This window comes from Heloderma suspectum, chromosome 5, assembly GCF_057233095.1.
Source record: "Heloderma suspectum isolate Gila_16-S chromosome 5, 16-S_ref, whole genome shotgun sequence".
Taxonomy (NCBI): domain Eukaryota; kingdom Metazoa; phylum Chordata; class Lepidosauria; order Squamata; family Helodermatidae; genus Heloderma; species Heloderma suspectum.
The window spans coordinates 126,220,899-126,247,345 of record NC_139462.1 but is presented as its reverse complement, the minus strand read 5'-3'; the positions used below and the strand labels follow the sequence as shown (position 1 = coordinate 126,247,345).

Sequence of the window (26,447 nt, the reverse complement as noted above, 5' to 3'; positions counted from 1 at the left end):
ATTCTATTCACATTGCTTTCAGATGCTGGAAAGATTCTTAACCCAAAGGTGTATCAGTCTGTTACCAGGAAATACAATTAGTATTTTAAAAAAGTCAACCAGAGAGCCCTATCCAATTGTTAATGCATGAGAGCCAGTACAGATGGCAATTTTCACTATCAGTGTTTTCAAGACACAGAAAAGCAGAAAGAAAATTGCTGAAGACAGACATTTTCATAACATTCCAAAGCGTGCCTGACCAACACCACTGGTTAAGCCTGGGGATCTGTGTATTTTGCATTCCACGGTCATGTGCAATTTCTGCATAAAGGCAGAATTTGGCATTGGGCACTGAATTCAGCATCCTTAAAACCTCAGCTTTCATTGAAAAAGCAAGCACGTTTCTACTCCTTAAGGCTGCAAAGAAGGATTGAAAATGTGTCAGTAATGCTGATGAAACCTCAGAAGCCATGTGCAATATGCTCATGCTGTGGCACACAATTTCCAGTGATACAAAGGCAAGGTTTCATTGTCATATGAAGCTCATGTGACTAGCAGAGCAAATTATGCAAAATATGCAGCCACAGGAAAACCTGCATCATTGATTCAGGCCACAAAACTAAATTCTTCTTGGTACATTTTTTTTTTTAGTGTAGAGTATACACAATGCTGGTTAAGCTCCACAAAACTGATCTTCTATTTCCATGCGTAATTTGTACGTGACTGCACTGCAATTACAAAGATTTACATCTTTGGCCATTTCTTCCTCTTGTGCCTCTTTTTCCAACACTTCTTAAAAACTAGTAGAGAAGAAATAAAACCAGAACTGCTCTTAGAACATGCTACTTAGACCTGAACTAAGCTAAAATGCTTTTTCTTGTCACCTGCAGCAGAGATATTCACATTCACCTCATAAGAAAAAAAAAGTCTTTTGTACATTGTGGTGAATTTGAAAAACTAGCAACCAGAAGAGGCTCTGCTTCCAAAGTTAAGATACTGAGCTAGGTACTTGAGATCTGGTAAGAGAACATGGTTAGCCCACTATGGCACAAGATGTGGAAGAGCTCATCTGAGAAAGACACAAGAGAAGTCTTTTGGAACAAGGAACCAATACACTGTTGGCCAAAAGTGCTCTGCATTATACAAATGACTCTTTTACACCACGTTTGGTGGCCTCCCGCTCTTTAGTTCCACTGGGATCTTCTTCCCTTGTTTTGCCAGGATCCTCCTCCTTCTCTTTAGTTTCTCCAGGATCATGCATATTCTCTGGACTGGTGATTGGCTCATGGTCAAGAGGTGGAAATGTTTCTGGAGACATTTCAATTTCCACCTGTGTGTCTAAAGGCCCATACATTGCATTCATTTTGTTTGCAATCAACCCTTCTTTCTCTGGGGCTCCTTCTGCCAGTGTGTCCTCATCTTGGCTGTGCCTGTACATGTAAGAGGCCTGCTTCATTGATCGCCTTAAAAGATATTGTCGGAATGCCCGTTGGATTTTGATAGCACAAACTTCCTCATGCTTCCTTTTCAGAGTTGTGGTAATGGGTTCGTAGGACACTTTTGAGGGATTGGCAGCCATAAATTTCTCCTCCATTGATTCCTTCAGGGTATCCATTTCCCCAGAGTCTCCCAACACTTCTTTGGTAAGTGCAAAGAGGATGTCCAAGCAATGTATCTTATCCCCAGGAACCATGGGCAAGTCCATGGTGATCAATTTGATCTTGTTGGGTGTAGCAATTCGCAGCGGCTCTTGCAAGGTGTCCACAAATTCAGAGAGTGTGCTGTAAGCAATGAACTGTGTGGCATCAGGGTCAAACTTCTCCCATGTCTCATAGAACATTTCAAAGTCATCTTCACAGAGAGGTTCACTGCTCTCCTCTGTGGCTACATTGAAGTTCTCCAGGATAATAGCGATGTACATGTTGACCACAATCAAGAAGGAGATGATGATGTAGCTGCAAAAAAAGCAGATGCCAATGGAAGGGTTGCCACAGTCACCTTTCACATGACTGCCAGGGTTCTCCAGATGAGGATCACAGTCTGGGGGACCACTGTTCAGGACTGGATTCAGTAAGCCATCCCAACCAGCTGATGTAGTGATCTGGAAAAGGCAGATGATGCTGTTGCCAAAAGTCTCGAAGTTGAAGATGTCATCAATGCCAGATTCCTTCTTCACATAAGCAAAATTCGACATCCCAAAAATGGAATAAATGAACATAACCAGGAAGAGGAGGAGGCCAATGTTGAAAAGTGCTGGCAGGGACATCATCAAGGCAAAGAGGAGTGTCCGGATGCCCTTGGCTCCCCGGATTAGCCGAAGAACACGCCCAATTCTGGCCAAGCGGATGACTCTGAAAAGGGTGGGTGACACAAAGTATTTCTCAATGATATCCGAGAGGACAAGTCCTGAAAGACAATTAGGAAAGTGTTACATTTTTCCAGGGCCTCTTTTCCTTCATCAAAAAGATGCAGCTTAAATATATATATTATTAATAGTTTATTGTAACTCCACTATCATTCTACAAAAAGTAAAAATGTATCATTCCCTCTTATAGGGAACTGAAGTGGATGAGTGCCTATCATTCTGAAAGTGAAATGGACCCACCCAAAAATAAGGTGGTGGTTTTTACATACTTGGGAAATACCCTAGGTACAAAGAAAATACGAAAGAACTGCAAGAAAGTTACATAAAAAACCTTCACACACCAAACTGCCTGACAGTTGAGCTTATAATGTTGATGGTAACTGAACATATGGCAGGGTCTAAAGAAACCAGAAATCAGGCAGACTGTGTGAGTCTGTCCATGAAGTCTATGGACAGTTAAGCAGTTAATACTTAATGTTATTTTTTTAAAGTCCATGAATATTTTAAAGATAGATGCAGAACCACTCCAGAGGTTGTGGGGAAGATATGTTGGTCACATTATAGGTGCTAGCCAATTGATGCCACTGTCTCCTGGCTTTTCTGCATTGAAATGGAAAAGCTACAGAATCACCATGAGAGAGAGAGAGAGAAAGGTGCTTCTAGGTTGCTCCCATTACTCTGCAAATGTTTTGTCTGTCTTTACCTTACTATTTACAGTTGTGCATATTACTGCATTGAAGAATTTTTCTGAAACATGGAGTGTCAAGTGTTTAATTTATCACATTCGTGTTTTTCTCACCTATTATAGAGAGAATGACCACAACAAAATCAAAGATATTCCAGCCAATGGTGAAGAAGTAGTACCGCAGGGCAATCATCTTGAGGAAGCACTCAGCCGTGAAGATGACAATGAAGATCAGGTTGATTTGGAAGAGGATGTCGATCTTGGTTTGGCTTTGGTCGTCTGTTTCCACCATCATCGTCACCATGTTAAGACAAATGAGGATCATGATGACTATATCAAAGGCTTGCTTGGTCACAAAGTCAAAGATCATCCCTTGATATTTGTTCTTTAATAACATGGAAGGCATGCATGGGTGTGCGAGAGAAACACAGGAAAAGAACGAGACAAATTGACAAAGACAAACAAGGGAAAAAAAGAGAAGAGAAATGGAGAAAACCCATACATGAATGTTCAAGTGGGCAAAGAAATGGGTAGTACTGAATCATACTAAATCAACCAGAATCCAACCAAGTGGAATACAATCACTGGAGTTGTGTATTATGCCTTGAAAAGTGCTTGTGTGGTATAGTAGATAAGAGTGTATACTGGGAACACCTGGGTTCAAACCCCTGCCCAAACATGAACCTCGCTGGGTGACCTTGGGCAAGGAACCATCTCTCAGCCTAACCAATATCACAGGGTTGTTGTAACAATAACATAGAAACAAACTCATGTATGCTGCCTTGACCTCCTTGGAGGAACAAAATATAAAAATAAATAACCATTTTATAAAGAAGAAGCAAAATTTTGGGTCCTGTATCAAACACATTTTGTTTATCTTGTTCTAGCAATGAGAAAACACAAGACCTGCTGTAGTGTACTGAAATCTTATCCTCTGCTCAGACACCTGCCTTCTTTGACCTCTGAGATTTACTAAGGTATTGCCCAAACCTGTTTCTAATATATCTCTGAACCCATAAGGAATAGCAGGATACTCAGTTTTGCATCCAGTAACAAATTCCCTGACTGGCAACAAAGCATAATGGTGGCCACTTTTTTTGCAGCCTAGACAACCTCATGAGCAGATAAAAATGACACTATGGGAAAAAAATCAAATACTGGTATGAGAAAGCAATGGGGAATTATGAGGCTTTGATCTCAGCAGAAATTGAGGAGCAGAAGAGAGAGAGAGAGAGAGAGAGAGAGAGAGAGAGAGAGAGAGAGAAGGAAAAGCTGAGAGAAAAGGTGGCTTCAGGTAAGATGGCAGTAGTGGTGTGGGAGTGGGGCCAGGTCTTGGCCAGGTATGGATCCCAATTCTTTCCTTCCCTGCTCGCTCTCTTAATCCAAATGTATTGACAGAAATCCTCATAATGTCAGGGATACACACTGCCCAGACAGAGAGGTATCCACTCTTCTTACGAAGCCCAGAGCCCTGTTCTCCCTTGCTTCCTCTTGGGACTGGGGTTCAAAAGAATCTTGTCTTGCTCGCACTTGTATGTGTCTGGAGAGAAACTGCTGACCTCTGCAAACATAGGAATATTGTGCTTGCAACTTTGGCTTTGTGTCAGAATTCAAAATCTCTACATGAAATGGATAAAAGCCACTCAGTTGTAATGTGGCTGTATTTGCCATTCCTTCATGTTTGCAGCCCTCACATACATAGGCTCTGAACATGCAATTGTGGGTTGGGGTGCAGAGAATCCAGTCAACATGTGGAGGTCAGGGGCAAGCAGGCCTGATTCTGATCTTTCCCTCCGTGCATACATTTCTGCATATTTTGTCTGCCTGCACAGAGCTCTTATCACGGAATTTCAATTTATTTTCTAAGATCAGGGCATACCTAGTCCTCCTGGCCACTGGTGCCACAATGTAGTGAGGAAAAATCTGGATTAAGGGATAGATGGTTCCTTTGCCTGTGAACAGAGGCAAGATGTGTGAAGAAGTCTTCCCTATGAACACTGAACATGGACTTGGGCCTTGGAAACAGCATACCTGGGGCCTTGGGATCGGCTTCACGGGCTTTTTCGAGCCCAGCTTCTTCATGGCATTGTAGTATTTCTTTTGTTCCTCAGTCATGAAGATGTCCTTCCCTCCAAAGTAAAAAAGAGAATTGCCATCATTATTAGACAGGGGATGAACTCCTTAGTTGCAGCATCCAAGGCCCAAGCAAGGACTTCACAGTCCCTTCCTTCTTGCCTGGCAGCCCTCACCCCCCAGAGCTTAGTTTGGACACAGAGCCAGCTTTTTAATTTCTGAGGTTCACTTAGGATAATTGGCTGGATTTCTGAAGTTTTGTCAACTTAATTTGACTGCCCCCATCTCTTTTAAAACCCCCAAACTCCTCCACCCATTGTTAACAGCCTGTTGTCCTGTGTATGTGCTAGGTAATTTCCTTTGTGGATCAGGTCCTATCAACAGCAGAAGCCTCAACTCTGCACTTTCATCCTGTTAGATTAATGATGCTAACTCCATTTTTAATATCCTATGAGTGCTTTAGAGTTATAGGGATTTCCTAATTCTTCTAAACGACTCCATAAGGGTGTGAAGTAGCCCTGCAACAGGGGTGGGCAGCTTCCACCCCTGGACCCACTGCATCCCTCCCCAGTGCCACCAAAATTGCGACTGCCACACTACTGGTCTTGCCGTCAAATTTGCTGTGGTGGCAAAACAGGGTGTGCAGGGAATGGGAAGCTTCTGGGAGCACGACTCTGCTTCCCAGCAAGGCACACTCCCCATGCACCTTGGTTTAAAGGGAAATTGTATGTGTGTGTGTGGGGGGGGGGGGTTGCTGCCACCACAAATTCAGCAGCAGCAATAGTGGGGCCATGGCAGTAGGGGCTGCAAAAAAGGCCCAGCGTGTGTGTGCATGGAGCCCATGGGCCACGTGTTGCCCACTTCTACCTAATATTGTTCCTCAGTTTAGGGTCAAACTATACCCTTTAATCATGTGGTTTACCCTTGAGTTCAGGATTTGTCTTTCACAAATAGCTAGCGTGGGTGCCCCTATCTGGATTGAGATCCTGGTGGTGGGGAATGTGGGTTTTTTTAACCCTTTGTCTTCTGCTGTGGTTCTGATCCATATCAGGCCCTCTGCGCTGAATACGAGCATGGGAAATTTTAGCTTCAACAGGAGCTCTCCCGTGCCCCATGCAAATAGCAGTTCTGGATTGTTAATCTGGTACTGAAGGGGTTAAATAATTTTGTTAATGGAAGACTGTGAAGAGGCTACTTTGAGCAGCACATGACCAATTTGATCTGGAATGGTCTGAATGAGGGTTTGGGGGAGACCGACAAGTAGACCCTCTAAAAGACCCCAGACTCATATTCAAGAAGCCCCCGACTTATATTCTAGGCTCTTGACCCATGGACAAGAAGACCCTGGATTTGTGATTTTATACCAGTTGTACCATTGTAATATCTCTAACTCAGACTTCAGCCGCTTTCAAAACAAGCCTTTTGCAAATGGCTTTTTGCAAAAGCGAAAGTAGGGTCACACTGAGCTGTATTTTGCAGAGTGGAGGAAAGGAGAGCTGAGACACCACTCAAAAGGAAAAGCCTTTGGTATGCAGGTCATGTTCTGCACCTGCACTGATGAGGGATGCTGAGAATATCGTTGCTCAATGTCTGTTGGTTTGGGAAACAATAACACTAGTACAAACCATGGTTGGGAAGAGGTGTAGATGACTGAAAAGTTTTATTTTATTTATGTATTTATTTACAATATTTGTATACTGGTCCAGAACAGATTTCATAGAATCATAGTAGGGTTGAAAGGGGCCTACAAGACCATCGAGCCAACCCCCTGCTCAATGCAGGAATCCAAGTCAGAGCATCCCCGACAGATGGCTATCCAGCCTCATCTTGAATGCCTCCAGTGTGGGAGAGCCCACTACCTCCCTAGAGAATTGGTTCCATTGTCGTATTGCTCTAACAGTCAGGACCTTTTTACTGATGTTCAGCCAGAATCTGGCTTCCTGTAACTTGAGCCCATTATTCCATGTCCTGCACTCTGGGATGATCGAGAAGACATCCTGGCCTTCCTCTCCGTGACAGCCTTTCAAGTACTTGAAGAGCGCTATCATGTCTCCCTTCAGATGTCTCCCTCTTCTCAAGGCTAAACATGCCCAGTTCTTTCAGTCTGTCCTCATAGGGCTTTGTTTCCAGTCCGCTGATCATCTTTGTTGCCCTCCTCTGAACCCTCTCCAGCTTGTCTGCATTTTTCTTAAAGTGCAGCGCCCAGAACTGGACACAGTACTCCAGATGAGGCCTAACCAATGCTGAGTAGAGGGGAGCTAGTACTTCACATGATTTGGAAGCTATATTTCTACTAATGCAGCCCAAAAGAGCATTTGCCTTTTTTGCAGCCACATCACATTGTTGGCTCATATTCAGCTTGCGATCTACAACAATTCCAAGATCCTTCTTGCTTGTAGTATTGTTGAGCCAAGTATCCCACATCTTGTCACTGTGCATTTCGTTTCTTTAGGTGCAGAACTTACGGATGTACGAAAGTCACTTACCTTTTCGAAGGGTGACATTCGCGGTGGGGGGGAGGCGCTCCGTCCCTCCCCCTTGAAATGCTGGCGGTGGGGAGGCGCTCCGTCCCTCCCCCCCCGAATCCTGCTGGCTGGCTCCACAAATGGCGGCGGCCATAGCTGCCGCCATTTGCGTCCCTGCAGTCAGCCGTCATAAGATACGTAAATGTTTACGTAGCCTTTCACGGCTGATTTAAAAGAAAAAAAAAACACACATTCGGAAAAGGCGGCGCCCATGGGCGCCGCCATTTGCGTTCCTTATTTTGGCACATCTTAGTCTACGTAAACACTTACGTAGACTAAGACGGCGAAAATAAGGGGAACGCAAATAACGTAGCGTCTACGCTATTTGCATTCCCCTTATTTTCGCCGTCTTAGTCTACATAAATGTTTACGTAGACTAAGACGTGCCAAAATAAGGAACACAAATGGCGGCACCCATGGGCGCCGCCATTTGCGTACACGCTGGGTTTTTTTCCTTTTAAATCAGCCGTGATAGGCTACATAAACATTTACGTAGCCTATCATGGTGTTTTTTAAAAATCTAGCCATGATAGGCTACGTAAATCTTTACGTAGCCTATCACTTTTTTTTTTATTGGAAATGGTGGCGGCGGCAGCGGCCAGTCAGAAGACCGGCCGCCGCCACCACCACCACCACCGAACCGCCGCCGGAGCCGCCGCCACCAGGAAGATTCGCCGAAGGTAAGTCCCATCCCGGGGGGGTGGGGGGGCAGACCATTCCGCCACCGATTTCGGGGGGCCGAATGCGCTGGCATTCGGCCTCCCTGAGATTCGTGGTGAAATTCTCTGACATCTCTAGCAGAACTTGGCATTTATCCCTGGCCCCATCTACACCAGCATTTTAGTCTGGGGTGGCTGCGAGTCGAGGTCCCTCAGGATAGACGACGTAGTCACCACTTTGCAGCCATCCGTGATTTTCTCCCAGAAAATGCGGATTTCCAAGGAGGTATTTTGCTGCGATATATTTGTCATTTGCTGCAGGTTTCCCGCAGTTACAAGCCATCTGCCCCTTCCCCAAACTGACTTCGTACTTTGCAGTGGGTGTGTTGTAGGCATGCATAGTGCTTGCATCACTCTGTGATGCCCCTTTACTCCCCCCGTCCCTTTGCAGCTGTGCAGTTACAGAGGCACAGAGAGGCGTTTTCATTTATTTAATCACACTTTCGCACATTTTTGCAGCTTCGTATCTTCGCAATGGTTGTTTTGGACTCAGTGCCCAAGGGCTGGGGGGGTCTTGGGGGAGGACCAGCTTTGCTCCGGCCACAATTTCGGAGTGATGAGTAGGCACGTATCGCTCACCATTGCAAGAGTCTCAGGCTGGGGAACTGACAAACAGATGGCATGGAAATGAAGGGACACAGAACACCCACTTTTTACCTTAGGAGGGATGGACAGACAAAACAGAACCCATAAAATACAAAACAGACACTGCTGTGCTGCACCCTCATGCTCACGGGACTGCACAGCTGCGCATTAAGGTATAATGGCAAAAAAAAAAGGGGGCACACAGAGTCTGTTAGGGGAGCGTTAAAAGATAAAAAGATGAAAACACCAGATTAAAATTATTCTATTTTAAAAAACAGACCATAGGTTCAAGAAAATGACCATAGGTTCAAGATGATGTACCATGGAGGAACATGTCAATCTGGATAACATGCCCAAATCTTCAGTAAAGATTTTTTAATGTCTCAGAATAACCCATTAATGATAGTGCCAGAGATGTTCCCAGAACGGAGGGGCATAAAACATAAGATTGTTGGGGAACAGATAGATACCTTACTTCTGATTGGAGAATGTGTGGTCTCTCACCTCCCACGGGCCCCATTTTTGATTGGAAGACAGTTGTCTCAGCACCTATTGGGACCCCCACTTCTGGCCAGAACAAGTGTATAAAAGCTCAGGTAGCAAGAGCTCCACTCTACCCTCTCACTGTTTCATATCTGATCTTTGCTAGACCACTGGATCCAAGGATTTGGGTAACAATGGACCTTTTTAGACTCTTAGACTTTATACTTGGACTTCCAAATAATTTTAACCTTTTACTCTCTGAAGTAAGAACTTAGACTCTTTTTTGAACTTGAGACTTCGTCATTTCTGAAGATGAGACATGGAATCATTTCCACACTTGAAGCTAACTTAGAAGAACCAATCATGGTTAACCCTTCTAAGCCCAAATTAGAGACAAAGTTTATATTTAAGATTTGATAATTTGTGTAACAGTTCTAACACTAAGACCACCAGAATTAAACCCTTAAGTCCCAGAAACTATTTATTTAGACCACTTAATTTTAGACTTTGGTTTTTTGGCTCTAGCTTCTACGTTTAACTTTTCACATGTCTAGAGGAACAGTAATGCTTTACCTTAGCTTTTTACATTCAAGTAGAATGCAGGAGGATGTCAAGAGGAAATTAGCAGTTTTAGCATGTTCTAGTTTAGCTTTGAAATGCAAGAGTACAGGAGGATGCTGAGGAGAATCCAAACAACAATGCTAGAAGCTCAATTTGCTATCTTGCTCACCACATTTGTAGTGCCAGCTTTGTCAACTGCAATCCTTTTGGTTAATCTTAAATTTATGTTCTTCTCTTTCACTACTGATAATGTAATCCCAAGAAGTTTCCAAATTATGTTTATGAAGCCACCACGCTAATTTCCTTATTTTTTTGTAATTATCTTAAAGCGTTTAATGCATTTCAATTCCTTTTTGAGTCTGTGGTGATGTTTGCCTGTTTGGACTTGGCTTGGTTACCCACCAGGGTGTCTCAAACCCAACTGGTATAGGTTCTGTAGCTAAACAGGACCAAATTAACATGGATTGGGACCACAGTGAGGGGGGCAAAGGGTTAAAGCTCTCCTACCCCATAACAGGATCCTGATCCAGACTGATGCTAATGGAAGCTGTTCTCCATGCAAATAGCCAGCATGGGGGCCCTGATCTGGAGCAGGATTGCAGTGGGGGGCATAGGGTTAAAGTCACCCTACACTGCACACCCTACACTACACTTGATCCAGATCTCCCCCTGCCCCCTCCCCCCCCCACGGCCTATTTGTGAAAGAAAAATCCTGCACTCAAGGGCAAACCACAAAATTAACATAATGTGTAACTTGGTCTTCAGCTAATAGCCTAACACTTAAAAGAGTTCTCAGTTTAATGTCCCCAGTATTTCATGAAGAGATCTTAGAATAGTATCATCTTCCCTGATTGGCTGTTTCAAGCCTTGTGCTGCATAGCTGTGTGTGACACTGATTGGCCCAATTCCAAACATGGGATTGGCCAGCCCCTCCCTCTTCCCTACCACATCACGTCAGTCTAGGACAAAAAGCCAAAGGGTGGTCTTTCCAAGGGCACTCAGTCCCCCGCCCCCCAATACCTAGCCTACCTCCATGCAGCACAGAAGTGCCTGGGACTAACCAGAAGCTCAGGTAATTTGTGCCTGTCTATATTTTTGAAATGGCTTGAAAGAAAGGATTTTTGAAAACCATGTATATTTATGGGGAACACTGCTGTGTACAGAGGCTTATTAAACCATATATTTTTCTATATTCTGTGCTTTTTGCCATTTTTATAAGTTTTTCTTCCTTGCAAGTTGAGTACGGTTCTCAAGCAGCCAGGAGGTATGGCTCAACTTAAACCCTCTGCTCTGCACGTGCTCAACAGATATTGGGCGACACATCCTACAGCAGAGCCCTGCCATTCAGAATATGCTCTGGGGCTGAGTGCTGTGCTCAAAGCGAGGTGTGCTTCCATCTCAAAAAATGGCTGTGTGAATCGATCCTGAGGTTCCTCAGGTGCTGAGCAATGCACCAGATGCCCAAGCCTGCAGCTGCAGGCTGACAGAAGGCTCAGGGCCATCGGCGTGCCACTCCTGGACAGCCATGTGCTCCTCCCCCATGCACGTTGGGCCTGGGTGCCCTGAAGTGCAGCTGATCCTGTCGGGCATGCCGACGAACAGCGCCCCCTGGGACCAGGTCTGCATTCTCAGCAGGGGATGGTGACTCTTATGGTGGAAAGCCCTCATCGAGAGTCGCCCGGGATTCCAGAGCCGAAGGGAAGCTGGCCAGCAGGCCCCGGGCCCCTAGGAGGCTGCACCCCATGCCTCCCCAGAAGAACACCATGGCAGCAGGTGGCCCCTCCTGGCCCCGCCCATTGGCAAAGAAGGCGCGGCTGCGAGGAGCTGGCTTCCCCCCATCCCTGCCAGAAGGGATGTTGACCCATCTGCCAGATGCCCTGGGGCTGCAGGACCAAAGAGGAGCACAACCTGCCCTCGTTCATTGGCCCTGCTGGGTTGTTTGTATGTATGTGTGGGAGTTGGGAGTTTTGTATTGTTGCAATATGTTGCTGTAAGCCACCCTGAGAATCATTCCATATAAATCTTCTACGCAAATGAACAAAAAACAGAGACACTTATCTTTTTCTTCTGCTGGTTGAAATTGTCAATGATGACACCAATAAAAAGATTGAGAGTGAAGAAAGCCCCAAAGATTATAAAGATGACAAAATAGATATACATGTAGAGATTCACTTCATATTGAGGCTGTTCCTCTACCTGGGAGGGCAGAGAAGAGGTTGAGAAGAGAACCTATCTTGCAGTGAAGCCCCCTCCCCACCGTCCCGACCAGACCAGTTTGCTCTTACAACAGAGTTGCAGGGTAGGGAAATCAGATTTTCATGTCCAAATTACCTCACGAGAGTCGACAGCTGCGTACATGATGTCCATCCAGCCCTTAAAGGTTGCCTACAAGGAACAACACAGAAGGACAGAGTCATCATGGGGCCTGACAGAGGCTGGCCAGAAGCCTGGAAATGGACCCTGGCTCCATGAATACACCCATACACCAGGCAAGTTAGATACAGCTGAAAGCCTCATCCTTCAGACCAGCCGGGTAAAACTTAAGAAGAAAGGAGACATGGGTTGTGTTGGATAAGGAGGAATACTGGGAACTCAGGGCCAAACTAGATGTGATGGGGACAGCTATGCTTATTTAATCACACATCTGGCCCGATCATATATAAAGCAGAGGTGGGAGTCTGTTTCACTGAAAGGGGCATGCCGATGTGGGGAATGAACCCTCTGCTCTTCTCCACAGTCCTTCCACCAGGTCTGTCACCCAGTCTCCTCCCCCCACCCCCAGTCCCAGTACCACCTATGAACTAGGCTGGCAGAAAAGTGCCTGAAGCCACAGAGCACAAGGAGATAAAATGGAGGATTTAGCTCTCCTCACCTATGTGTCTCTTTCGACATTAAAATTAGAATCATCCTGTCCCCTGCTTTATATGTGCATTTGGCAGGCACATGAACAACAGACATGGCTGTCTCTGCCTGTCTAGCTTGGCTCTTGCTGAGAACAGGAGAGAGAGAGAGAGAGAGAGAGAAGAACAGAATGGAAGAACTACAGGGATTCCTCACATCATGGTGAAATTTGACAGAGCAACTCAAATGAAAACAATAATATAGAGAACATAAAAGCAGTAAAAGCATATTAAAACATAAAACATTAAAACAACATTCGAACCACTATTCACAGTTGAAAAGGCTGAATTAAAGAGATGTTTCTTGACTCCTTTCTGAAAAGCCGAGAGTGGGAGCCAATCTGATTTTTAATAATCACACCACAAGCTGGCTTTCCTCCATCACTGTCAGTTGGTGAATCTTTCTTCTGAATGTGCCCCTCGGGGATGAGACATGGGCTCTCTTCACACCTGAGTTTTTTAGCAGGATCATTCTTCTTTAATCACTGGTTTTCACAGCAGCTTTAAATGACACCGCTACTTATCTGCTGCTATCTCACAACTTCCCCTCCCTCTTCCCATGTTATCTGAGAACCAGTAAAACCCAGGATTTTCTGTGCTTGCAATTGACATCGCCGTTTCCTCCCTGTTGTTTATTTCCCCTTTAGCACCTTGTGTGGGCGTGTGCTAGGGAGTGTTGCTAGGCGGTGTTGAAGAACATTGCCATGACAACAAATTGGGGAGAAGGGGGGCAGGTCACCAACCAGGCTTCCAGTGACCGTTTCTGCCTCTCTCCCATTCCACTACGGGCTCCGAGATCCCCTTGAACACAGCAATGCTTACTTTTGAGTAAACTCATTGGCTGTAAGCCTTTCCTTTTCTGGGAGTATGGCTTGCTTCTGAGTAGGCATGCATAGGAGTACATCCCCTTCAGTGCATTTACTTGGAACCTCCCCCTTCCATTGACTTCACCGACGCCTTCTTCTCCCTTTTCTCACCAGATTGATGGACTTTTTACTCCTGGGGAGGATGGGGAAGTCTCTCTTCTCAGCCATGCAGGAGAAAGGCTTGACAGTTAGGATTTCAACAGGTATTAAAAGTGCCTTTTCTCCTCCCCTGAATAAATTCATCATGCAGAGCTTGAATGGTCATTTTTAATGGTTACGGGTTTGGGTGTGATGTTGTTTTAGATAAGGCACTAATGCTGAGGTGGTTTTCCATAGTACTCCCTCCCACCTAGCCAGCCACTACCTCTTCTCCTAGCCTACCTTGCAGGGTCATTGGGAAGCCAGAATAAGGAGGAAGAGCAACAACAGCGTGGGGGGGCGGGGAAACAAGCCGGGTCTAATGAGGAAGGTGTCCCCTGTGAAGCAGTCGCCTGGGGGCAGGGGGGCTGCTAGGGATGGCTTGGTGCACTGACTGTATACAAGTCCGTTTATGGATTTCTTACTTCTGTAGTTGAGAACCCAGAAATCGGTATACCCTTCAAACTCAGTAGCGCAAGCAATGTACTGCATTTAATTCCATCACACACTGACATAGTCAGCAGAGAAGGACTAGCAGCGCCAGCAACCTCCGGGTAAGCCACTGAGAAGACTCTCTCTCCCTTGGGGGAAGGAGGGGATCAGCTCCCATAGCCTGCTATCCAGATCACTAGAAGGGTTTCCAACTTCCCTCCTGCTGTGGAGGAGTGGAGGGACAGGCAGAGCCATCAATCATGTTACAGGAACCAATGATAAGGGGAGGGGAGGGCGCATGGGGCCTGCAGCCCCCTTCTGTCCTGATTGTTCCGTGCAGCTCTGCCCAGCCATGGAAAGGTGAAGGGACATGCTATGAGAGATGCTGGTATACAGGGCCAGTCTAAATCCAGGAAAGGATCCAGAATCAAAAGGACCAGTTTGTGGTGAAATAAAATGCCAGGTGTGAAGAGAGCCATGGTACTTACCATGCCCCAGTAAATTTAAATTTCAGTGTCCCAGTGGATAAATACCATACAAATCATGGGTGGGGTGCATTCTGAAGGAAGGTTCACCACATGGACATAGATGGGGAGAAGTTTTCCTTGCCCAAAAATATATGAGAAAAGTCCTCAGAGCAGGAGTTAAAGCATATTCAGGGGCCAGGGAGGGGGCTCCCTGCAGGTGGGTTGGCACACTTACCACCTGCAACAGGGAAAGATAGCCCAGGCCCACGTTGTCAAAATTGACCTTGACATTGACCCAGCGGACATCAGTGGCATTGTCAGTGTTGAGGAGGGTCATGCAGTCACTCTTGTTGTTCACTTCGCTGATGTCGAAGTATTCACCTGTGGTGGTATTGACACAACGATAATACTTCCCTGCAAAGAGGTTGACTCCCATAATGCTGAAGATGAGCCAGAATATCAGGCAGACTAAGAGGACATTCATGATGGATGGGATGGCCCCCAGAAGGGCATTCACGACCACCTGGCACCCGGAGAAAGAGACAGTTCAAGACTTAACAAAAAATGGAAATGTTCTTACTGTGAATTTCTGTTCTCAGAAACTTAGGGAGGGCATTCCATATACTGGGGATGGTGCCTCCCTCTGGAGGTTGCAGGCAGGACCAAGAAATTGCTTCTCATGGGGAGGGGTTCCCACATATCCCAGACCACAGTGGCAGAAATGAGCATCCTTCCATCCCATGCTGGGGTGGATAGGTAAGGGCCACATCCTAAGAATCCTACCTACCACCCTACATGGACAGCACAGGCAGAAGCCATACAATATCACCAAAACTCTGTGGCATTGAAACTTATAACGGTTGGCGGAATGACTGCCGGGAGTCTCTGAGAACAGAAATTAATGGTAAGAATATTTCCATTTTCTCCAGAGACTCCTGGAGGGTATTCCATATCCTCAGGACGTAGCAAAAGCAGAAAGAAAAAGAGTGGGTCACCAGAGTGCTCTATGGACCTACTACCTTCTGCAAAACCTTTCTCCCAAATGCTGCATTCACAGAGGATACTGTAATGCTTTGTAAAAGTGTGCAGACAAGCCCATGTAGCAAATTAAGAAAAGCCCACCAGAGGAAAAAACCCTTGAGTGCTGTGGACGTGCAGTCTGCCAAAGATAATACATCAGGATGCACACCATTAGGTGCCTAGAGTTAGTGGCCTTGGAGACCTTCTGCCCCAACTTTGCTGGATGAAAGGAAATGAAGAGCTGGGAACCCCGAGGTTCTGCCATGTGGTCCAACTAGGACTCCAGAGCCTTGTGCACATGTACTGTATGCCAGCTGTGCTCCCTGGCATTGATTGGTTTCAGACAAAATGAAGGGAGATACATCTCTATGCTCTGTGGAACATAGAATTAACCTTCAGAACAAAAGATGGATCAGTCCAAAGAACCACCTTGTCAATATGAAAAACACACAATTGGAAGTCCGCTGAGAGAACCCCAAGCTCCAGAACCCACCAGGTGGAAGTAATAGCCACTAAGAACAGAGTCTTTAGGGTCAGAAACATCAAGAAACACTTTGTCATGGGTTCAAAGGGACTACCCATGAATGCTGTCAATATCAAATTAAGATTCCATGTTGCAAAATGGTGAACAATTGGTGAGTTCAGCAATGCCACCCCTCTTAGAGAACACTGCAGATGTGGATGGACCCATCTTTCCATCACCCTCCCCCCCAATAATCAAGGCTGCTGCCTGTCTCTTGATGGTGTGTCATGCCCTCACTAGAGGAATCTTCCTCAGAGGAAGAACTAGAGCTTCCAGAAACCACACCAGATCAGTTGCTGGCACCAGACCAGGAGGAGCCTGGGCCTTCAGGGGAGACCGCTGCAGGTCCTTCCCTGTCTGTGGGAGGGGACTCTGACTCTGAAGCAGAGGCTGAGCAACCCCTTGACCTCCAGGAGTGTCATCGCCTCAAGCAACAAGCCAGTAGGCCTCCTGTAAGAAGGAGGGCTCGCTTGCAAAGATGGTCTACTGGGGAAAAAGCAACTCCTCTTGAGTAGGGTTCTGGCCAGAGAGCTCTATTGGACAGCAGCTGAGCCTGGATGGGGCTTAGCAGCCTTTGTGGGTAAAAGCCTTTAGTCAGAGCTTGCTAGTTGCTGGAAACAATGTCTCACTAGCTGCCTTGTCTCTTGGTTTCCTGACCCTGCCTTATAATTGGACCCTTGTGCTACAGACTTTGGGCTCCTGCTTGACTCTGCCACTGGACTGAGTCATGCATCTGCCTGCCTAACTCTGTTTGACTCTGTGCCTGTTTGACCACTCCCACTTTGCCTGAACTCCCTTGAACTGAGACCTGTCTGCTGGAATGTTGGACTGGTTTACTACTCAGCCTTGTGCTGAGACTGCTACAGCCAACGCAGGACATGGTGTTAGTACCTAACCCCTTATCCAAACTGGCTTGGAGAAATCCCAGAACCTCTTTTACTGCTTTAGATCTTGGTACCACTTTGGGGTCCTTACACCATGCTACGAAAGCTTTCCACATGTTGGTATACATCCTGTTGGTTAGCTTTCTTCTGGAAGACAGAAGCATCTCCAGCCCTTCCAGCATGTGGCCTAAATATGTGTTAGCCACCCTTTTTCAGCTTCCAGGCTGTCAGCCAGAAGATCTCTGGCTGTGGATGAAGAACAGGCCTCTGCAGCAGTAGATCTTTCCTGATCAGCAATCTTCAGGGTTCCTGCCTCCAGCACAGACAAGTTGATGAACCGCAGTTGATGTAGCCAGTGAAGAGCTACTAGAGTCACTTCTAAAGAGGAATGCCACTTTTGGCAATGGTGGAGGGCGTGGGAGTTTCCTGGGCAAAGTGGTTGCTAGAGCATTGGCCCCTATGGCTGCAGGGCAGGGGCATCTTGAGAAAACTCTTCCAACTTGAGCATTTTTTCTTGTGAAGAGCAGGCTGACCAAACCTCTCAATGCCTAGGTCGAACACTTGGGGTTTGAAGGGCCATTTGGATTCCTGTAGGGGGGAGTGACTCATTCAGTCTTCAATCACACTGGATATCTGAATGGGGTTCTCCGCCTTGATCAGTGAGTCTCTGACCAAGTGAGGAATGACACAGCTAGCTTGTGCAGGGACCGAGACTTTGTACCTCCTTGAAGAATCATGAAGGCTTTTGCTGTCCTGTTGTCCGTTTGGATCAATATGTTGGCTCCTTCCAACTCAAGAAGGGCTAGGTAGAAACCCTCAGTTCTAACTAGAGTATGCTTCTTAGTTTCGCTGATTCTGGTCATGTGCGCTGTGCCATGGCCTCTTCCTGATGGGCCCCTGCCAAACAGGCTGCTGTCTGTCATAACGAGCACCCGTTCTTTCAGAGAGACTCCATGTTCCACACTCATTGGCACCATCCACCACCTGACCTCTGACTTTGGTTGGGAGAATATTCACCATCATCTTTGTCCACATGGGTAGGGGAGAAGAAGATGCTGAAGTGATGTCTCTCCTCCTTTGTGGTGTCTCTCCTCTGTCAGGAGCATCCTGTACAGATCCGTGTCCATAATCACTCCTGGGCAGGTGAGGCATTGTGTCAGAATGAGGGCATTCTTCTCCCAGTTGATCACAAACCTGTGGTTCTTTAAGCAAGGCAAGATCATCTGAAGATCTTAGTTGCACTTTTCATGTTAATGCAGCCTTACCAGAATGTTGTCCAAATAGGACAACTTGTATCCTATTTGTCCAAATAGAACAAATTGTATCCTGTGGAAGGCTACGAGGGCTACTAAAATTTTGGTGACACCTGAGAGGCAAATGCAAGGCCAAATGGGAGTGCCCAATACAGGAAATGCTTGTTGTTGAAAAAGCAATGGAGGAACTTGCAGTGTTTTTGCCTGATGTGAACGTGGAGATATGCCTCCAAGAGATGGATGGAAGCCAGGAAGTCCTTCTCTGAGATGGCCTCCACTATAGCTTGTAAGGTCTCCATCTTGAAATGTTTCTTCTCCAGTCTTTTGTTAAACTATTTCATGTCCAGAATGGCCCAAGAGTCTCCGTTTCATTTCGGTACTAAGAAAAAAAATTGAATAAATCCCTGAGTGAAAATCTGGCAAGGAAACTGGTTCTATGGCTTTGATTTTCAATAGATGCTCTATCTTCTGTAAGAACGTCAAATGTTTTTCCTCTTGTCTCAGTCTTGGAGAGGCAACAATTTTGTTCCCGGGGTTGATTGCAAAGCCCAGGGCATAGCCCCGAAATTGGTCTCTCTCACCCAATGATCCATTTGCTCCCAAATGTGTGCAAAGTGAAGAAGTCCCCCAGCCCCCAATCTGGTGATGAGGGGGGATGAGAGTGGCATCAGACTGACTGGTGTTCATCCATGGAGCTGGATGGGAGAACATAGGAAGCAGAGGAGGCAGACTTGAACCTGGAAGAGGTTTAGCAGACTCTGAATGATGACTTGTTAGGACAAAATAAATACTTGGTCTTAGACTTAGGTTCCTTTCTCTTTGCAGTGGGAAGGGCCTTGGTCTTATCCTTAGTCTCCACCAGAACTTCCTCCAGTGGCTGGCTGAACAACTTGGTTTCGTCAAAGGAAGAGCTGGCCAGATGTGCCTGTGAACCAGGATCAACATCCCAGTGGCACAGCCAGATGTGTCCATGAGCCAGTGTGTTCAAGGCCAAGGTCCTGGAGTTCAACTGGATTGCATTCATGGTGGAGTGTACCACCAAGGCTGCTGTGAGTTCAGTCTTTTTCAGCCCGTTTTTCAGAGGTTTGGGCATGGAATCTGCTGCCACCACTTCCCTTGCCCAAAGGTAAATGGCTCTTGAGAAAAAGGAGTTAGTTGTAGATACCCTAAACCCCACACCTGCTGAATCGAACTCTTTGCAGAGAGCTGCCTCTGCCTCCTTATCATGTGGATTTTGGGGCTCTCCTTCCCCTTCTGAAGGTGTGGCAGCAGAGGAGGCTAGAGCTGTCACCAGGATGTCAACCACAGATACTTTAAGTCCATGGCCTTAGGAGAAAGAGTGTACGGCTTTTTATCTAGCATATATATGGCTTTGTTTTTGAAAGGTTGGCCCACTCTGATTTCCAAATCCTGTCAAAGGCATCTGGGAGGGAGAAAGACATTGGTTTAGGGAGCTGTTAGGTGAAAGCTGATTTTGCTCCTTATGTGGCCATGTCCTGGTCCCAGTTCTTCTCTCTAAGCTGCAGTTTCCTGCAAGCTTTTGCCTGCATGACCAGGAATAATTCTGGAGAAAAGTGCCTCCCCTGACTGGAGGAATGTCTAGTTCCTCTTCAGGTAGTTCTCCCTGCTCCTTGTCACTAAAGTTCAACAAGGGGCCACCGTGCCCACTTGCATTTTACTCTTGGATGGGGGGGGCTCTCCTTTGGGTGAACTGAGATTGCGCTTCCTCCCCTTATCCTTATCCTGACAGACGAGCTGTGGATACTGGAGGGTGGGATGCTTTCGTGCCTCAGCAGTCTACTCCTTGTCTCCCCTGTCGTCCCTGACTAAGCTGTGTCAGTTGCAGGGAGAGGGGAGGTAGAGGATGAAGGAAAACTAGAATAAAAATGGAAAAAGAGCAAAATAGAGTTAAGCTCTCTGGACTTCCTGACTGTTAGAGCAATACGTCAATGGAACCAATTACCTAGGGAAGTGATGGGCTCTCCCACACTGGAGGCCTTCAAGACGAGGCTGGACAGCCATCTGTCAGGGATGCTTTGACTTGGATTCCTGCACTGAGCAGGGGGTTGGACTCGATGGCCTTGTAGGCCCCTTCCAACCCTACTATTCTATGATTCTATGAACTCAACCTGATCTGCTGGCTCCTTAGGCTGGGCCAGTTTGGGAGATGTGGGTGCCCCCCCCCCGCCCCCACAAGAGCAATTTCTTCACCTACCCGTGACCTCCAGAGAGAGGAGCCACCTCGAGGATAAGGAATGCCCTCTGGAGAAGTAATTCTGAAATGGATTTTTTCACAAATTAAAACTACAGCCAGTTAAAAAAAAATCTAAAAACTAAATTTAAAATTTAATTACAAATGTGGGGATTTTCAAATTAGATTGTTTTTCATTTTAAAAGGCAAAAGGTATAGATAATTCAGAGGTACCAGAAGTCTATGGGGTTTAGTCTGAAGGAGGGATCACCAGGGCTGAGACACATAACCTATTTTCAGTTCCATATGGGGGAGAGAGATTCTGCTGTACAGCTGTGTACAATGGCATGGCCTTCACCAGTGAGTAACTGCATCCAACTGAGATTACAGGAGCCGGGGTGGCCTTTGACTGGGAAGACCAGGTTTCTCATGCCCACTCGGCCATAAAGCTCTAAATTTCCCCTCTACTCAGCACTGGTTAGGCCTCATTTGGAGTACTGTGTCCAGTTCTGGGCACCACACTTGAAGAAGGATGCAGACAAACTGGAGAGGGTTCAGAGGCGGGCAACGAAGATGATCAGGCGACTGGAAACAAAGCCCTATGAGGAGAGACTGAAAGAACTGGGCATGTTTAGCCTTGAGAAGAGAAGACTGAGGGGAGTTATGATAGCGCTGTTCAAATACTTGAAAGGTTGTCACAGAGAGGAAGGCCAGGATCTCTTCCCAATCATCCCAGCGTGCACCACACGGAATAATGGGCTCAAGTGACAGGAAGCCAGATTCCGGCTGAACATCAGGAAAAACTTCCTGACTGTTAGAGCAATACGACAATGGAACCAATGACCTAGGGAGGTAGCCAGCTCTCCCACACTGGAGGCATTCAAGATGAAGCTGGACAGCCACTTGTCAGGGATTCCTTGACTTGGATTCCTGCATTGAGCAGGTGGTTGGACTTGATGGTCTTGTAGGCCACTTCCAGCCCTACTATTCTATGATTCTGTGGGTGACCATGAGCTAGCCAATCTCAGCCTGGCCTCCTTGGAGGAAGGGGGGAATATAAATGTTGTAAGTAAATAAACTAGGCAGCAGTGATTCCTAGTCCATGGACATACCTTTGAGGCAGGCTTCAGCTCCGCAGCCTCTTTCTAAAGAAATTTCTGAAACCTCCACCATTAAGGGGAAAAAGTAGGGGCTGAAACCTTGGAATGTCATGTTAAACCCATTTATTTATTTTTAAAATTTATAAACCACCCATCATCCACAAAGGTGTACGAAATGGTCTATAAAGCACAAATAAAATAAAATTACAATAAAATTACAAAATAAGAGGCATAAACACTATTCAACCAGCAAACAAACAAATCAATCAATAAAAAATATTTAAAATGTAAAGCGCCTGGGCAAAAAGAAGTGTACTGTTCAGTGCCAAAACGAGCCTACCCTCATGCCTTCAAATCTGGACAAAGCCCGAAGAGGCCTCAGTGCTCGGAGTGTCCTTAGGGATTTGATAGGTCCTAGTTCTGAATAGCCCATCCAGTTTGCTGTCAGGCTGATGAGGGAGACCTGGTAGGGAAAGCAGAGCATTTAGTAACAAATCTGACAAAGATGACAGGAGGTTCCTTACCCTCCCTGGAGAAAGCGGCTACTCATCTGCCTCCCAACTCCTCATTTGGTTCCCAGATTCTTGTCAAGAGTTCTTAAGCATCCACCAGAAAGAACTTGTTTTTTTCATTTACCTGGTCCACATTCTGGAATCAGTCTTTGAGATGGATGCATATAACATCTGCTGACAGAATCACATGGTCAGCCAGCTTTTAGTGCAACACCAAAAGGGGCTCCCCTCCAGAACAACTTGCTCCCCAAAGCCACAACTTACATCAACAATGAGGAAATCCAGCCAGCACCAGGCATTGGTGAAGTAGACCTTGAACCCGTAGGCCACCCATTTGAGCAGCATCTCAATAACAAACACGTATGAGAAGACCTTATCAGCGTACTCCAAGATGGTGCGAATTGTCGGCCGCCTCTCTATGTAGATGTCTTCAAAAGCCTGGAAGGGAAGGAGAGGCGGAGTCAGCAGAGGAATGTCCTCCCCACACACAAAGACACCATGCAGCAGGCAGGTAAGTGGACATTTGAAGAGAGAAAACCAGCCATGGGACCATGGGGCTCACTGCCATGTGTATGTGTGCATATTACTGAGCATGGTGGAGTAGTGAGCAGTGGTCAGTCTCCAGAAAGGACATGGAGGACAATTTTCAAAGATAGGTTTGAAAGTATGTGGAGAATGTCTGCTCACAGTTTAGCACCCTGAGAATCTCATCTTTCATATTTAAAAAAAACACAAAAAACTTTCTAGCCATTAAGACTGAAAAACTGAAAACATGTGGCCAGTAGATTTGCTTTCAGAAGCCAAGGTGGGACTGGACAATATTTCTGGTGTTGGAGGGTTGGGCATGGAGGGAGATTCAGTGCCTTGTGGCTCTGGCCCATTCCCTTGATGGAGGACACTGAGGTGTAATCTCCTGTCCTCTAGAAATCCTGTTTAGCCCATGGAGCTAGAAAAAGGCTAAGTTACACACACACACACACATTGAATTTCTGATAGTAACCAAAAACTCCCATTAAGCATTATGTTCAATGGAATGGAAGCTGCTTAAGGTATTGCTTTATCTCTTCATCACTATCATGAAAACCCTATTTAGCTTAGAAAAAAGGGAAGGGGAGACATGATAGAAGTCATGATATAAAATTATGCATAGTATGGAGAAAATTGATAAGGATAAGTTTTTCTCCCTCTTTCATTATACTAGAACCCAATGAGGTCATCCCATGAAGGTTTCACAGAAGGCGAATTCTTTGGGCAGGTTCATACGTCACTTTAAGCCACGGTGACATATAAGCTATGCACAGTAGCTTATTTTAAAAACAGACCATGATGCCCCTTCACACAATTGGGTAAATAAGCTACTGTGTGTAGCTTATTCCCCCCACTCGCTTGCCCCTCAGCCCTCCAGCCTGCATCCCAGGGAACTGGTGGCAGACCTGTCTTGTCTGCCACCAAGTCCCCCTTCCTGATGGTGATCGGGGTTGAGTCCACCCATTTTTTAAAATTTCCCCAGCCCCTTTTTGTGCACAACGGGACTGGGGAAATAAAGACAAATATGAAAATCAGCAGTGGGGGGCCAAATCTAACCCCCCCAGTGCAAGAACTGTGTTACCTCCGTGGTCTTTGGCGGGGGTTGGATTTCACCCACTCCACCCTGATTCTTGGCTTTTAAAATTTTTCCCCAGCCCTGTTAGGTGCAAAAAGGAAAATCCGAAAATCAGGGGTGGGGGCGGGCAAATCCAATGCCCTGCCAAGGACTGTGTTGCCCCCCCAGTCCTTGGGTGGCCCTTTGATTCCCCCCCCCCCGATTTTCCACACAGGGCACCCTTAAATCCCTAATGCAAGTCAATGGAGATCACCTCCATTGACTTGCATTGGGGATTTGAAGTGGGGCTCTTCTTATTGTTTTTCCCTTCAGTTTCCTGATGCTGCACTGGAGCAGTGATCTCCATTGACTTGCACTGGGGATTTAAAAGGCTACTCTTTTTATTTTTAATTTTCTTTTGTTTTCCGATGCTGCGCTAGAGCTCAGCAATGGGAAGCTGAGGGATACTGTCTTCCCCCCCTTGCACCCAACATGTTTGGGCAACATGCAGGGGTGCAAGGGGGGGGGAGCCAGTATACATCAGTTTTGTGCTGCTACATACCTACACAGGACCAAGAACCCAAACCAAACAAAAAGTACCGTGTCCCTATGTGCACAAATGGGAAGCCCCAGGTATGCACATGGGAAGAATTACAGGCAAGGTTGCTGGCCCTGTTTTCATGCAAAATGGGACTGCAAACATAAAAAAGATGGGACCCAACTGTGAACATGATCAGAGCCAGGAAGTGGGTATGGGCAGTGACTTGGGTGCCATCACAAATGGTGGTCATGCCCTGCTGGGCAAGAGTGGCAGGGGTTTCTGCCACTCCTGCCAGGCGGCTTGCTGGCAGATGCCCTTTAACCACGCTGGAGCACCAGACAACACAATAAACCAGGGTGGCTAAAATGAACCAAACTGCAGACTGTGGCTTATCAGGGTGGCTTATTCTGGGTAAATAAACCACCATGGTTGGGGAAAACCGCACGCAGAGGACGCGATAAGCCATCGTGGTTTTTTTCTAAAAATAAACCATCCTGGCTTATTGTGTTGTACAACCCGCATCTTTTCCTCTCCCTGCACCCTCCACGCCCGCCAGCCACTCATTTCCCCCCTTCTCTTTCCCTCTCTCATTCTGGATTACCACCCATAGAAATCATGAAAATAACTGTGCAATACTGATGAAATGAATAAGCACTTGAATACAAGTAAAGTAACTTATTTTTTAAAAGATTGATAAAAAGTGATATTAAACATAGCTGTTCAGGAAAACTGTACCTTCCTCACCCATGTGTCTGTGTCATGCCCACTATGGACAGAACAGTGTGGCCAGAACAGAGTGGGATGTACATAACAAAAAAAAGTGTTAACCTTGCCCACAAGTGAAGTGCGGAAAGTCAAGTGCAATTCCACTTGTAGTTTACTGTGGAAGAGCAATTATTTGTAGCACTAAGAGCCATCCATCTGGAAGTTCCCCTAATGACTCTCTGAGGTCACAGAGCATAACTGACTAACAACATCTCTAGCAAACTGTTGAATTCCAAGTGAGCTCCTTTTTTGATTCTTTAGCTGGGATAGGTGGGAGACACACCTGGAAGGATTGTGCCTATGGTGACCAACAGAAGCCTCTATTTTTAGAGCAATATAAAATTACTGTTGCTCTCCCCAAACGCCTGACAGAAAACACATCAAGGTGGAGTAGCATTTACCAGAGCTCCACTGCTAAGGAGAATCATGAAGATGATAAAGGTCTCAAACCAATTGTGCTCCACAATCTTGAAGCACGCTTTCCGAAGGTTCCACCACTTCTTCCCCTTTTCCGTTTTGACATCAATGCTCAGGCAAGGGCACCTCCGGACACAGCCTGTGATGGAGAAAGAGAGAGGCCGACAGTAAGCCCGCCGCTGCAGTAGTGCCTGCTTGGGATCTACGCCAGCTGATTAGAAAACACGGCCCCCTAGTCCTAGATGGAGATGCAAGCTACATGCTCAGGTGAGCCGTGCCAGTGAGGGCAAAGCATTGCGCACAAGCACAGAGCACTCTCTTCTTCACATGTTCTGCAGCAGCGTATATGGGGAGCTCTGGCTCCACGCAAGACCTTATGGCAAGGGCTGGTCATGCTACCTTCAGTGAAGCATTCCTCTGGCTCATCATTCTCCACAGCCTCCTCAGCTGCTGCTTCCTCCTCTGCAGGGTCTGGGGGCTTGTAATCCACAGTGCTGCATATGGACGACTCCGTCCCATCTGATAGCGGCTTCTGAGGAGAGCAGAAGAAGTAACAAATGGAACCTCATGTTCATTTCAGGAAGTAAGAACAACTCAGCAAAAAAACATCCAGCCTACAATTCCTGGGCTGATTCAGTGCTAGTCAAGTATAATCAAGATATAATTCAGCATTTGCTGAATGTCTGATAGCAGAAGCCCACTTTTTCTGGGGGCTAGGGGGACAACACTACACCCTTAAATCCCCCAATGTTCTATTTTAATGCATGAGAGTCTATGAATTACCCTCCTTGCAGGAGCCAGCTAGGAAACAATTTGTTTCCTGTCTCCTAGCTGAGCAGAGCAGAGGATGCTGCTCCAGCTGGTCTAGGGGCTGTATAAGC

The 26,447-nt window shown here is 46.3% G+C and overlaps 1 protein-coding gene across 3 annotated transcripts in view; it reads right to left on the bottom strand.

The window, feature by feature from the left end:
• Positions 1-1,117: 1,117 nt before the first annotated feature.
• Positions 1,118-26,447, bottom strand: part of SCN4A (sodium voltage-gated channel alpha subunit 4) — a 151,378-nt gene continuing 126,048 nt past the window's right edge. For 2 of the 3 annotated variants that reach the window (XM_084860019.1, XM_084860020.1), the window contains exons 16-25: positions 25,966-26,098; positions 25,551-25,705; positions 22,526-22,699; positions 22,090-22,212; positions 15,014-15,301; positions 12,307-12,360; positions 12,034-12,171; positions 5,061-5,165; positions 3,144-3,414; positions 1,118-2,385 (exon numbers count right to left, since the gene is read on the bottom strand). In XM_084860019.1, the coding sequence (XP_084716145.1) occupies positions 1,118-2,385; positions 3,144-3,414; positions 5,061-5,165; positions 12,034-12,171; positions 12,307-12,360; positions 15,014-15,301; positions 22,090-22,212; positions 22,526-22,699; positions 25,551-25,705; positions 25,966-26,098 (2,709 nt within the window). The remainder of the gene's footprint in view (positions 2,386-3,143; positions 3,415-5,060; positions 5,166-12,033; positions 12,172-12,306; positions 12,361-15,013; positions 15,302-22,089; positions 22,213-22,525; positions 22,700-25,550; positions 25,706-25,965; positions 26,099-26,447) is intronic. The other variant, XM_084860021.1, reaches the window with a different exon arrangement.